Raw genomic sequence first — 14,927 nt, forward strand, 5'->3', positions numbered from 1 at the left:
TAAGTGTTTTCTCAGATAATTAGATATTTAAATAGAGTTTTGTTAATGGAATATATTTGCACATTATTTTACATACACACAAATATTATTTACAGTTACAGAGTTGTGTACAGACCCACAAATCTGAGTCAGACACACAAATCCGACTACTGACACACAAAGTGAAATACAAATCTGAGTACAGACACACAAGTCTAAGTACGGATGCACAAATACCTGTACACATATAAATAATGTGGCTACTATTCTACTTCCATAGAGAAACTTTAAAGCAGCAACTTACTGTATGTATTTAAACTTATTTTTCTTTGAATTTATCCATTTATTCTTACAAGCACAATTTGATATACATTGCAGTTCACTGAAGCAGTTTAAACTGTTTTGGATTTCTACATTAACACATTTGTATTTTGTATAACACATTAACACATCTCAATATTTTGTGCGAGAGTTGATGTTCATAGGCTAAAAAAAAGTTAATCAGGTGTCTGATCTGCCACGGTCAGAGGAGGGAATCGATGAGATATTGGATTTACCTGAGATTTATTTGAAGACACTTAAGTTTTCAGGTAGAATCCCAGACATATAAGTGACAGACCTGATCAGATTGTAAAAATGTTGAGACATATAAATATGAGGAGTGCAGTAAGATGGACGAGCAGGAGAATGAAAGAAGAGAATGAAGGAATTACAATGATCCACAAAGGACTGGTGGTAAGAAATGGGTCACAGCAATGCAACATTTACTCACTATGTATAACTTTACAGGAGGTGGAAGCTGTGACCTGTGACAATGGCCCTGCTAACTGTTAACTGGTTCATGCCTTCACCAGTGGTATCACAAACATTCAACACTTTGTAGAATGTCACAGTCCTGTTCCTGTGTTTAGTTATCCAACTTTATTTCCTGTTCTTGGCTTTTATTTAGTTGCTCCTCCTGTGCCACTTCCTGTTAATCTGTTTGGTTTCTTTACCTTCCTCGTTTGTCCTGATTTGTTTCACCTGTTCCTCTGTCCTTTTATACCCAGCTCTTCCCACTGTTCTCTTCCAGTTCATATTTCACCCAACGCCCCTGGATCATTCCCTGTTCTGGACTCTCGCAGGTTTTGGTTACTCTTTTATGTTATGTTATTACCTTATTTTATCCTTCGCCTGTCTATTTATATCCTGCTCCCAGCATTGGTTATTCTTTCCCCTTTTAACTTACCCTTCGTATGATTACTATTTATTCTTGTCTGTCAGTTCCTGTTTAGTTCTGTTAACTAGTCCTTGTTCATTTATCCTTTTACCTGTGTTTATATTAGTTACAGTTTTGTCTGATCTCTGGGTGTACTCTACATTTGGTTCTGTCTAGTCAGTGTCCTGTCTGTCTTGTATGTGTGCACCCTGTTTGTTTAGCTGTCCTGTCTGTCATTTTCCATGTACGTGTATAGTCTGTTTTGGCTGCTCCCCTGGCATAGTCCCCAGTTTAAGCTGCCTTTTTTGGGTTTTTAAGTTTACATTTTGGCTTTATGTTTTGTTACTTTGTTCTGTAAGTTCTTTACTCTCCTTGTGGAGTGACTTTTAGTTGTGTTCACCCCTGCAAATTATTTATAATAAATGCCCTTTTTTCTTTGTACCTCCTTTGGCCATCTGCTAACCTGGATCTTTGCAAATTACTTATACAGACCATGACATAGACCCCCCGTATGATGCTGTTGAGCTTGCCTTCCTCCTAAGAGTTTGCTGGCCGGGAGCTAATGTTTTACCAGCAGGGTTTTATCAACAGCTAATTTCAGATTTAAAAACACTAGCTAGAGTAACTCAACATAGAAGCTAGATGTATTCATAGCTTATATTCTCAATCAGAACTAGACATAACACTTATGACACTGGCAGCTGAGAAAAAGCTTTGCTTTCCATAGTACCTGACAAAGTTTGGGCTACTACAGTATGAATTGGGCAACTCTGTTGTATACCCAAAGTTCAACTTTAGATTATGTAAGCGACAATATCCACTTAGCTCTGAAGAGGTTCCCATTCACCCTGTAACACCCCCCTTGCCAGTAAAGAAACCAAATGGGGAATGTAGATTGATCCAAGCCCTATAGACCTGTAAATGAAGCAGTTAACAGCAGTTATTTTTTTTTTGGTTACTGATTTTGCAATTGCGTATTTTAGCTTTCCTGTCCATCCTGATTGATAATTCTGTGTGTTCACTTCTTTTCTGACAGAAAACATCTACAGGTTTTGAAAGAAGTAACGTGCTTTGCAATCTGCGTGCTATCTTGACCATATAACTCCAGAGGTTAATAAATTGGGTCCTGCAAGCATCCAGTCAAGTCTGGATGTGAAAATTAAAAAACAATTCTTAGGCTTGGCAGGCTATTGCCATCCATGTAATTATAATTATGTCGAGATCTCCCAACCCCTATATGACATTACACATGGGGGGAAAAAAAAACATATGGCCGTGACTGATATTCTGACTTGGACTGTAGAAGTTAAAATTGACTTTTACTGACATAAAAATATTCTGCACACAGTGCTTAGGACTTTCAGACCTTACCAAATGATTTAATAGCTATAGGTAATTATTAAGTATGGTTGCAGGTTTATGAGCTGTAGCAGCTGCTACTGAAGCTGTTTTGTCTACAACTTGCATTGTTACTATGTAAAATCTACATCTCAAACCAGCAAAGGTTACTGCAGTTGCAAAATGGCCTACCAAGCATGTCTGTTTCTCAGAAGCATTGTACTGTCCTTAAACTGAGACTCTTGAGATAAAAGTCAAAAAATGCCTTTCTAAAAAAATATTTCCACCTTTTACTGAGTCTGATTACTTCTATCCCTGTGACAAAAGATTATAACTGATTTAAAATTGTTAAAATGACAAGCAACAGGGTTAGTGATGTCATTTCTCTTAACAGCAGTCCTGTGTTCTGTGATATGTTCTTTAAGAGAATATGTCTCCCCTGTGTATATTTTTTTTACATGGGCATTATGTCATAGTTGACATTTTTGGTTTTCCTGGAAATAAAATCTTTGATATAAATCAATTTATCATTGAGGGAATGATTAAAAGCTTTAAGATTTTTGGTGAACTTACAATTTATTTAAGTTCCCCATATATAGTTTCCTTAGGGTGTTTTGTTCAATTGTTTTAAAATGGTCATGTGACCTGACAACTCTATCCCTTAAATTTCTTCCCCTTTTGAAGATCATCATGAGTGGATCCTCAAAAGTGTCTATTAAACTTACGTCGCTTTGTCAAATGTGCCAGAATAATGTCTTTGATATTCTTTGTTTTGGGGGTAAGCGTGGTGCAGTAAATAAAGTGTGGTTTAGACTTGGACGGTTTTTGAATTTGAAGATAAGTTTCTCAATTTTATGAATGCACCTGGTTTTCTGCAACACTAGCAAATCTTTATAGTATTTCTCTTTAAACTTGGATAACATGTCTCATTCATGCGTTATCACATTATTTTTAATCTAATACGCTGACTTACAAGTAAACTTTTCCTAGGTGAAATAAATGGGGTGAAAGCTTTGGGCATAAACAATTGTATTGCAATCTGTAGATTTTGTACAAAAGAGAAATTGAGGGTGTTGTGCTGAGGAGTGTGAAAAGTAAAAATGTGTAATATACATGCTACAGGTGATGCCTTAGAAGATCAGACACTAGGGACAACTGTGGGGTTCAGTGTGTTTCCCAGGGACGCCTCAGCATGCAGTGAGGAAGACCAGGAGTCAGGCCACTGACCCTGTTCTACTGATTGAGATACCTCCCCTGCCACATACAGAGATTCATTTTATGGCAATATTTATAGTAGTAAAATCTGTGAAAAAAAACTTAAAACCATTTGAGACAAGAAACCCCATAGCGCACCTTGCCCCTGATAGGAAGGCATCCTTCAGTAGTTGGAACAGAGTTTGAAAAAAGCTGTATAAAAAATTTTCCATGGAATGGTAAAATGCCTCAGTTTCAACATCTGATATATTGTTTATGTTCTATTGTGATTAAAATATGGGTTGATAAGATTAGCAAATTATTGCATTCTGTTTTTATTTATGTCCTACACATCATCCCGACTTCTTTTAAATTAGGGTTGTATGTAGGTATGTATTTATTCATTTCTAATTAAGTACTTTTTTCATCATTTACATATAGACAGTAGTAGAGACAATTACTCAAACAATACTGCCATTAAGATTTGGAAACAATTAAACGATCATTTGAAAAACAAAAATATGTTTAAGTTTGGTTATTTCCGACATTCCAATGTAGTCATTGAATGCAGCATAAGCCCATCTCACAATTATCAGTGGACAGGATCACATCCAAAGCTACAAGTGGATGACATTTGACTAGAAGAGATCCTACTGTATGGCTGATATTTTAAATGAGGACTATCAATTGAAAAGCCTTCGTGTTTTCGAATTGTTTTAATCATGAAGAGACCGCCGAGGTTATTTCGTTACCGTTAAGCTAGCTTGTCACCGCAGCTGAAACACTGTCGCTGACTGCTGTGTACTTGACTGGTTGCACATTTAACGCTCGACAGTTATAAGGTAATTACAGTAACAACTTTTGTTTGCTGCACATTTAAAATTCTTGACAAAACTTTTTTTGTATATATTAATGTAATTGGGTTAGGGTTAGTGAAACCCGCTGAACTTTGAAATTGGTCGACTGTCTTAACATAGTAGCGGTAGTTTTAGGCCTCGAGTTATGCCTCGGTCCACAGTTGGGCTTTGATTCGCAGAAACGTTAGTGAGCCACTGGCGCGTGGGCGAACTAGCCGCTAAAGTTAGACGTGTGCCACAGCATAGTTTACCTTTTTGTGAAAGGTAAATAACATTGTTTGTAGTTACAGGAAATATGTACCGCTTATATAGGTGAACATTCTTTCTCATCTATTTGCCTGTTATCAGGCAAATACAACATCTATTAAATACAACGTTAGCGGCTACACTGTTAAGTTACTTAAGTATCACTTGGGTTAGGTACTAATATATGATCACCTTTCTCCACCTACATGCTTGTAAAGAATGGCCATGTTGACCACTGTCAGCCATATCGTCATTCGTTTTAACATTACACTATCCATACATTTAGTCTGTTGATTAATCATGGTGTTTTCAGATCATTCCCCTCCCCAGCTGTGCAGTGCCGGTCCAAGCCCAGTAGAAATTGGGGAGGGTTGCGTCCGGAAGGGCATCCGGCGTAAAAACTGTGCCCAATCAACATGCGGACAATGATCCGCTGTGGCGACCCTGAACCCACAGGATAAAAAAGAAAGTTTTCAGATGTGGGGACAGCTAATGCTAATTCAGTTATACTTGCTAAAGTTATATTTCCATAAAATCGATCCCCAGGAGCACCAGGCGTTGAATTATGGGCTGATATTAACGTGAGGCTGTGGTAGCGATGGCAATTGGAAATATAGGTTACTCTGGCGATGCCTGTTTAAAAATGTGGAGGAAACTAAAATAAGTTTGTTGGGCAGAACCTTTAATGTGTGACAGTATTCATTTTCATATCACCAACACACCTCAATTTTTTAAATGGTACTACTCCTGTCATTCTATCCAGTAATCTCACTCACTTCCATGCATTGTGTTTGCGTTTTCCAGGGCTGGGTAACAGAGATGTACCCACAATCTCGACAGGACTATGTATCAATAAGCTTTTCTGGACAAGGAAGTGGAATTTATAATAACAGCAAGCAGTGGAGGAGGCAGTCCTACTGGAGGGTAAGTGGGTTGCAAATATGAGCTGCTCATAACTCCATTTACCTTTCTTCTCTCATGTTAGTGCTCTTCCCCACTCCACCAATAAGATGAAAAGGAGTCCAATCTTGTATTCTACTATTTCTAGTGCTGGCTTTAGATGCTGTCTGTGAAAAAATATGTTGAAATTGAATTGTGATCATGATAATATTTATTTCTCTCCTGTAATGTAGTGCAGTTATTAAACGTTTATTGTCAACTTTAACATTTTAGCTCATTTTAGCTCTCAAAATGTCATTCTAGAGGATTATTTTAGTATAATGAAATTTTCTATAATGACATTTTTAAGGAAAGCCCTAGGTCAGGTGTGTACACGGAGTCAAAGCTACTTGTCACAACAGCAGTTTGACTGTTGAAAATGTGGCAATATTACCTACCTCTATTTCCATATTGGCATTTTGCATGGGCAAAAGTGTTATGTCATTGGTAGAAGCATGCAAACCAAATAAAGATTTACCTACATAGGAAGGTGTGGAAGAGTTTTGTATTCAGCAGTTGTTTGAATATTGGGAGTGAGATTGTTGAGCATGCAGTTGGTAGCTCGTTCCACCATTTTGGGTTCACTGAGCTGAAGAGTTTTGTTTGCTGGGTGCTGGGACAAATGTGTTAATGGGACTATGTTTATGGATTGATTAACAATTGATTACAGTTAAAGGGATAGCAGAGCAGGTCTATATTTCTCATTCTCCTGTTCAAAAGGTTTTACCTGCACAAGCACATTTATTCTGGTTGCATAATTAGACCTGTCAATGAGGTCATCTTTATGGTGTAAAAAAAAAAAAATTAAATCTCCATGAACTGAAAAACTCATTCTCCTCTTGCCTCATTTCTGTGTGCCTGCAGAAATGGAAACAGCTGTCCAGACTGCAGCGGAGCCTGATCTTATTCATCTTTGTTCTACTGTTTGTTTGTGCATTTGTTTCCTATCCTGGTGTTACTGCACATATCAGAGGTATGGCCCTTTATACATTAAACATATCCAAATATATCCCATGAGTCAGAGCCACTGGTGTTCTGTCAGTGCCTTGTAGGGAACTTGTTGCATGAAACAGAATGACAAGTTTTATCTTGGTTGTAATGCAGTTAAGACAAGTAGGTGTGAATCTGTATTAAAAATATTTAGAGTATCTGCCACATAAAATACTTTTTCTTTTTAAGGAGAGAAAGTTGATACAATTTAGAAACAAAAGAATAAAATGATCCTTTCTTCAATTTAATGCTACTTTTTTATTTCAAGACCTGAGAAAGTGAAAGTACAGTAAATGAGTAATATTGCATTTTACAAAATTTTAAGCACCTTACTGATTGTTAGGTCTCAGAACTTTATTTGCTATTACATCTTAATTGCCCGTCGAGGGACTTGTAAGCCAGTGGGTCAGCAATTTACTCTTATCGTTTTTCTTTAAAGTCAAATTAGTGTGTTTATTTGTGTGCTTGTAAATCATCCTGTGCATTTTGGCTAATGTAGATTTAAATGAAAAACTAATAGTCAAAATGATTATAGGTGACTTTTAAATGAATAATTAATAATATTGTAATCCCTAAGTATACATACTATTATAAATATTACTTGGTTTTAGTAAACAAATAACCTTGATGACCTCATCTCAAAGTCAGTGAACTATGAAAAGCAGCATTTAGATAATTTCTGATGACTAAAAGCCACTTTGTGTTATTAGCCATACATTTGTATAGAACAGGACGAGTGTTAATACAGTAATAGTATCTAAATATTTACTAAATCTGTTTGTGTGTTGAGGCCCTACCGAGAAGGAGCAAGACACAGACAGTTCCATTGTCGAGAGGCCTGCCATCCCCCATGTCCTTCCTGAACCTGTCGTAATAGGCCGACACCTACCGCCAGAGCAACCTTCCCAGGTGTTTGTAATGTTTTGGGGTTTTTTGCACTGAAGAGAATTTTAGATTCTGGAAAAACACTTTCTCTTGTGTCTGTGGTGTTGCATGCGTTGTTTATTGGATAGACATTATGTGCTACCTTATGCTATGTTACATAGACTGCAATATAGCCTTTGGGTATGTTGTAACACTGGACTACTGAAAATAAGTGTTAATTTTAGTTGTCGACTGATATGGATTTTTCAGCAACAAATGTCTTTAGAGAGTGCGAGGCTAATGCCTGAAATACAAAACCAAAATCTTAAACCAAATAAACGACAACTTAACAAATGAGTCAGTTATACTTAACCTAAATAAATCTTAACTTAAATACTGTCAATATTTATCTATTTATAGTAGTTTAAAATAAGAAAATGATTTTTGGACAAACAAGTGAATTTATAAACAGACCCCAACCAGTCAAGGCAGATGGCCACCCTCCCTGAGCCTGGTTCTGGTGGAGTTTTCTTTGCTAAAGGGAGTTTTTTTTTTTTACTCCACTGTTGCCTAGGGCTTGCTCAAATGGCATTTGTTTGGTTTTCTTTACATATCTGTATAATCTTGACTTATTATGTAAAGTGGCTTGAGATGATTTTTTTGTAATTTGGCACTATATAATTAAAGGTGACTTGAATTTAGAATTAAGTATTTTAAAAATGATATTTATAGAGCAACAAGATTATCTGATAAAACTACTGTATTGTATTTTTGAATAGTCAAATACTTACTCGGTTTTAACACATAGTCTAAACGAATGCGGCCTGACAAATCCTTAAAACCATGAAGGTTACCAGTGTTTAACCTATAACAGAACAGGCATCATAGGACTACAATACAACTCACCCCATGGCTCAGATGTTACCGTGTGAATTGGTGATGCAGGTTTGTACTCAATTGGTCACACATAAGATGCAGATGACCAGTGGTTACAATCAAATACAGTCGAACATCTGGCTAGGTAACAGAGTAGCTAAAGAACCTCAAATATAGCCCGTGGTTGTATCAGACTACCAATGGTAGCCAACGTTCCAGTTCTTATTTTCATTAGCAAATGTTAATGAAATACTCAGTGTAGGTCGAGACATTTTTTTTATTTAATTAAATTTTTAAAATGTGTGCATGACATCAATCTGCAGTGATGTCATGTACATGATGCAGTACAGACTTGGAAGAAGAGGAAAAATGCAATACATAAATATCAAGTCACCTGGAAGTAGGAGGGGGTTTGTGTAACTTATCATTTACTTTATTGTGAGTTTAATGCAGTTTGGTTAGAACTGACTTGACCGTTTACTCAAGGAATTTATGCACGGTTGCCTTTTTAATGTTCCTGGAGCACTGATTTCTAATATCGAAAGAAAATGTTTTCTTAAAAAAATTAATTGGACACATGGCAAGTATTTTGGAAATTGTAAGTTCTTACCTGTTCCAAAATTTATGACTAGGTAAGATTATTTTTGTCATCTGACAAATTTATTCCCATCAGTTAATCGTAGTAGTAATCAATTTAAAAACTCCAGTTGACTAGGGTGTCACTGTTAACATTTCTTTTAATGAAGACATATCTTTTTTTGACAGCTTACTTACATGAAGGCTTTGTAATTGTAAACAAATTTTAAACAAGTGTTGTTGTTTTTTTTTTTGTTTTTTTTATATATATAACCATTTACCTCAGAGGAAATTATACAATAGGAGAGGACCTCCTGTCCTTCAGAATCGGCTTCAGAAAAAAGGAAACACTTCGGATACAATGATCAAGGACAAATCTGCTGACAGTAAGAATGGAGGAGAGGAGGAGGGAGTCATCAGGTGAGACTTAAAGTGTAATCACACTGGACGTGATTTGGTTTGTGTTTGTTTTATTTTTTCAATCCTCTGGTTGCTTTTAGCAGGCATGGTGCAGTTCGGGGGCAGCAGGCCACAGAAGGCACCTTGGAAAATAAGGAGGATTCACGTGCTAACGAAGTCTTATCAAAAGAGTCTGGTAGCTGCTTCACCTGACTGCTTTATTTAATTATAAATGTAATTAAGCAAAAATTCTAAAAGACTTAGATAGGATAATAAATTGACAGCTTTTCTTTATTTTGTATTCCAGAAGCAATCTGGCTAGAGGCGGTACGGGAGGCTTTTAGACATGCATGGAAGGGATATAAAGATTTTGCTTGGGGCCATGATGAGCTCAGGCCTATCTCCAAGTCCTACAGTGAATGGTTTGGCCTGGGTTTAACGCTAATTGATGCCCTGGATACCATGTGGATCCTTGGGCTCAAAGACGGTACGCTGGTCTTTTTGCCTTCTACTTTTGATGACAGTGAGGAACAAAGGCAGAAGTTTCTAAATAAATTACCCTATAAAAAAGCACCTCAGACCTGTGTTGGTAGACCTGGAGTTCTTGATAAGTTGAGAGTTTTAATATTTTCTTCTTTAATCAAGCTATATAATATTAGATTCAAGGCTGGTGCTTTAACTTAGGACTGCACCAACGATCAAACAATAAACAAGTAGAAAAGCACCTTGTAAACATTTTCAAACATCCTTTGACAGTTAGTAATAACAATAATTTTAATAATATATAATATCTACTTTTCAAAATAAATTTTAAAATTTAGTGTTATTTCTGTTACTTAAGAGATTTAGGATTTGATTAAATTAGTGAATTTGTCTTTAGACGTGTGCTTTTGTATTAGAAGTCAAAAATAATGGATTATGATGATGGAGCGCCATCATGACGGCCTCCTCTGTCAACCTATTTGCCTTATTTGCAACAGGGATGGTAAACTCGATGTTGGGGAGGATAAGTCTCTCATTTTGTAAATAATGGGGTGAGAGCTACTTGATGGTAGTCATTCAGACAGTTGACAGCGTTCCTCTTGGGTATCGGAATGATGATTGCAGATTTAAGGTTGAAGATGGTTGTGAATACCTCTGGTAGCTGCTCTCCACAGGCCTTATAACACACACAGGAACACCATCTGGACCAGATCTAAAAGGTAGCTCTGTGGTTGCAGCTGTAACAGAATCTCGTCTGCTGGAGAAGCTGGAACGATGTCAGGTTTCCTGCTGTGACTGTCGAAACGAGTTAAGAACTGGTTTAGTGTGTCTAGAAGGGCATTGTCTGGACAAATTCTCGCTGTGTGGTTGTTGTAGCCAGTCAGTGTCTTAATACTCTGCCAGATGCCTTTGAAATTCTTGTGGTTGAAGTGGACCTTGATGCGCAGCTGATAATTGCGCTTGGCCTTTTAATGCCCCTCCCCAGATATTTTGATGCCTCTTTGTAGCTTTGTGGGCTCCCTGTTCTAAAAGCATCATCACATGCCCTGAGCAGGGACATCACTTCACTGTTGAGTCCTGTCCTCGTGGTTAGAATCTGCCTTTATTGGATTAGGACATATCGTTCTGTAATTATTTTTAAATTATCTGTAAACTAGACGTGAACATGAGTTCTGAGTTTTATCACACCACAGGAAAAGGTGCTACTAATCACAAAAAAAACCAAAAAAAGCTAATAAAAATAAATAATATAAATATAAAAATAGGTTTAAAAAAATGTATTTGTTAATTTGTTTTAAATAGGGTGGGCAAAACATTTGAGCCATCTTTCTTTTAATGCACTCCAGTGCATCTCCACTACCCACTTTGACATCAATAATGAATATATAGTAGAGTTATCACCTTTCTGACAGTTTCAACCTGCAAATGGGTGAATGAGAAGCAGTGTAAAGTGCTTGAGTACCAATGAGTAGAAAATAAGTGCAGACCATTTACCATTTGTTATGTTACAGCCTAATTCCAAAATGGACCAAATTCATTATTTTCCTCAAAATGTTACAAACAAAACCCCACAAAAACAGTGGGAAAAAGGTTTGTTTTAAATTTTGCAAATTTGAAAAAAACAAAATGAAAATGAAACAAATCATATGTACATAAGTATTCATGGCCTTTGCCATGACACAAATAGAGCTCTGGTGCACCCTGTTTCCACTGATCATTGTTGTTTTTACAACGTGATTGAAGTCCACTAGAAATTCAGTTGATTGGACATGATTTGAAAAAGCATACACGTGTGTAAGTCCAAAGAATTGTCTGTAGACCTCTGAGACAGGATTGTATTGAGCCATAGCTCTGGGAAAGGGTACAGAGAATTTTCTGCAGCATTGAATGTCTCAAAGAGCACAGTGAACCATCAGGGCTCTTCCTAGAGTTGGCCAGCTGGCCAAACTGAGGGATGAAGAGAGAAGGGCCTTCGACAGGAAGAGAATTTTGCTTCTGAGAGTCCTTTAGGCAGGATGTCATGTGCATTTTACTGAAGAGTGGTTTCCAACTGGCCATTCTACCGTATAGGTCTGATTGGTGGAGTGGCCAGGTGGAAACCACTTCTCTCTGGTCTGATGAAACAAACGTTGACCTTTTTTTAGATGGAATGCCAAGTGCCATGTCTAGTTAAATGCTTTGGGTGAGCAACTGTGGCTCAGGAAGTAAAGCAGTTGACCACAGATCCAAGAGTTCAATTCCCTGCTCCTCCTTTCACATCGGGGAATCAGTGTAAAGTGCTTTGGGTAACAGTACGACAGAAAACTGCTATAGAAGTCCAGACCATTTACTTTGGGAAAGTAAGAGTGGGTGATCTGCATCATGTGCAAGGCATACTCAGTCAGCATGGATACAACTCCATGCTCAACCTTGTCTTCTAAAATTATATTCCTATACAACAAAAAATAATGTTCCTATACCACTAAACTGCAAACCCGATTATGTTTTCCTGAGGAATATAATCACAACCACAGTACATTGTATATATGTTGATACTGAACATATCAATAAATAAAATGTTACCAGAAAACATATTTTTGGCGACCAAAATATTAAACGTTGCAGATAAATATCATGTTTAATTCACTGCTGAAATATGCAATCCTGCAGCTCATCCAGTTTGTGTGACTGTAGCATTATTAAAGCAATTTATGGTTGTGTAGGCAGTTAAAGCAGCTTGTTACAAAAAGAGGAAAATGTAAAAAAAAAAAAAAAAAAAACATGTTTTATTACTGATTACGTTTGATTATGAATTTTCTCCAGTCCTAACTTTGGTGGTTTTGTTGCCTGAACCTAGCCAGAGAACAGGACTCAGGAATTGATCTTTGGTCTGTGGCTTCATAGTCCTGCGCTTTATACCTGCTTAACTACCTTTTTGATAATAAAGGTTCTGTTTCAGTCATTCACAAAAAGGTTGCCTCAAAACATAATTATCAACATTTGCAATAAAAATTTAATTTTTGCAGTTTAGTTGTATAGGAACAACGGGGCGGCTATAGCTCAGTTGGGGGGCGCTATAGCTCAGTTGGTAAAGGCAGTTGCTTACGGACCACAGGGTGAGTGGTTCGATCCCCGGCCCTGGCTATATGTCGAAGTGTCCCTGGGCAAGACCCTGAACCCCTAACAGCCCATTCCCCCTCCCCAGCGATGCAGTGCCGGTCCAAGCCCGGTAGAAATTGGGGAGGGTTGCGTCAGGAAGGGCATCCGGCGTAAAAACTGTGCCAAATCAACATGCGGACAATGATCCGCTGTGGCGACCCCGAACTCACGGGATAAGCCGAAAGGAGAGTAGTAGTATATATATTATATAGGAACAACATTTTAAGGAGATAGGGTTGCCATTACCTCTGGGCAATGACCTATTGTTTATAACTTAATTTTTCAGCAATACAATCACCACAATTAAATCATGCAAATTTGATTTGACCATTATTCTGTGCTTTAAATTATGATTCATTGATTGATTTACCATCTAAATGAATACAACCAAAAAAAGACAATAACTAAGTAATTCCAAGTAAATTTTATGAAATACCATTGAAAATGCTGCATTCCAAGCCAAAATCTTTACTTATTACAAAAGATGAAAATTTTTATTTTTATTTTAATTTTATCCAAAGCGACTAACAAGTGATGTACAAGGCAGCAAAAATCTAAGTCAAGGAGTAAACATCAAAGCAAAGTCCTATTAGAAAAGTGTTCACAGTTCACAAGATGCAAGTGCGAGAAAGAGCAGAAAGGATTTTTCTTTTTTTTTTCTTTTTTTTTTATTAAAGAGATTTAAGTGCATAGGAAGATGTGGAAGAGTTCTGTTTTCAGCAGTTTTTTGAATATTGGGAGAGAGTCAGCTGAGGGTGCAGAGTTTGGTAGCTCGTTCCACCATCGTGGGATCATTGCGCTAAAATGTTTTACTTGGTGTCTTCTGTGCGGTGCTGGGACCACCAGACGTCGTTCGTTGGCAGACCGCAGTGGGCGGGAAGGATTGTAGACTTGAATGAGTGAGTTGAGGTAAGCGGGAGCTGTCGACTTAACCACCCTGTGAGACAGGGCTTTGAACCTGATGCGAGCAGCTACAGGAAGCCAGTGTAGAGACCTTTTTTGGCTGATTAAAAATGAGACGAGCATTTTGGATAATCTGCTAGGGTTTGATTGTGGATACCGGTAACCCCATCAACAAAGTGTTGCAGTAATCAAGACGAGATGTGACCAGCGCCTGTACAATGAGTTGGGTTGTGTATTCCATGATGTAGGCTGTGATCTTCCTGATGTTGTAAAGAGCAAATCTGCAGGCCCTAGGGACTGAGGAGATGTGGTCCTTAAAGCTCAGTTGGTCATTGATGATGACCCCCAGATTTTTGGCCGATTTAGTGGGGACAGTCACTGTAGATCCCATGTTGATGCTGATGTTGTGTTGTGTTGAAGGTGTGGTTGGGAAAACAAGGACTTCGGTCTTGGAGAGGTTGAGTTGAATATGTCTCTCACTCAAGTAGTGGCTCCAGTGTGTCATTGAGCCATGTTTTTTACCATCAAAAAATCTTGACTTTAGAAAGAAAAAAAAAAGTCTAACTCCATATTGCAGTACTACTTTTCCATTTTTAGTAAACATATTCTGAAATGTTTAAAGAAATCTGTGATTTAGCTATACAGAAAATGTGATTTTTGTATTGCAGAGTTTGAAGAAGCAAAGGCATGGGTGGCCACAGAGCTCACATTCAACAAAAATGTAGATGTCAACCTGTTTGAGACTACCATCCGCATCCTGGGAGGCCTGCTGAGTACCTACCATCTGAGTGGAGATAGCATGTTCCTAGAAAAAGCTGTGAGTCAACACACATTCATCTTTCTTTATACCAGCGTAAAAACAATGTAAGCATGTTTGAATAATTTAAATATTCACCATAGCCAGTGTCTCTGAATTTAAAGTACTATAAAGAAATCTCCTGTTGGAA

At 37.5% G+C, this 14,927-nt stretch overlaps 1 protein-coding gene across 6 annotated transcripts in view; it reads left to right on the forward strand.

Moving 5' to 3' along the window:
* Window positions 1–1,066: 1,066 nt before the first annotated feature.
* The window catches only part of man1b1b (mannosidase, alpha, class 1B, member 1b), a 31,409-nt gene continuing 17,548 nt past the window's right edge, over window positions 1,067–14,927 (forward strand). For 2 of the 6 annotated variants that reach the window (XM_067520847.1, XM_067520841.1), the window contains exons 1-8: window positions 4,268–4,551; window positions 5,617–5,736; window positions 6,616–6,724; window positions 7,532–7,650; window positions 9,344–9,477; window positions 9,558–9,652; window positions 9,764–9,943; window positions 14,649–14,797. In XM_067520847.1, the coding sequence (XP_067376948.1) occupies window positions 5,632–5,736; window positions 6,616–6,724; window positions 7,532–7,650; window positions 9,344–9,477; window positions 9,558–9,652; window positions 9,764–9,943; window positions 14,649–14,797 (891 nt within the window). In that variant the 5' untranslated portion in view covers window positions 4,268–4,551; window positions 5,617–5,631. Of the gene's footprint in view, window positions 1,104–4,266; window positions 4,552–5,616; window positions 5,737–6,615; window positions 6,725–7,531; window positions 7,651–9,343; window positions 9,478–9,557; window positions 9,653–9,763; window positions 9,944–14,648; window positions 14,798–14,927 lie in introns of those variants that run through there. The other 4 variants (XM_067520843.1, XM_067520845.1, XM_067520846.1 and 1 more) reach the window with 4 other exon arrangements.

This window comes from Channa argus, chromosome 11 (genome assembly GCF_033026475.1).
Source record: "Channa argus isolate prfri chromosome 11, Channa argus male v1.0, whole genome shotgun sequence".
Lineage (NCBI taxonomy): Eukaryota > Metazoa > Chordata > Actinopteri > Anabantiformes > Channidae > Channa > Channa argus.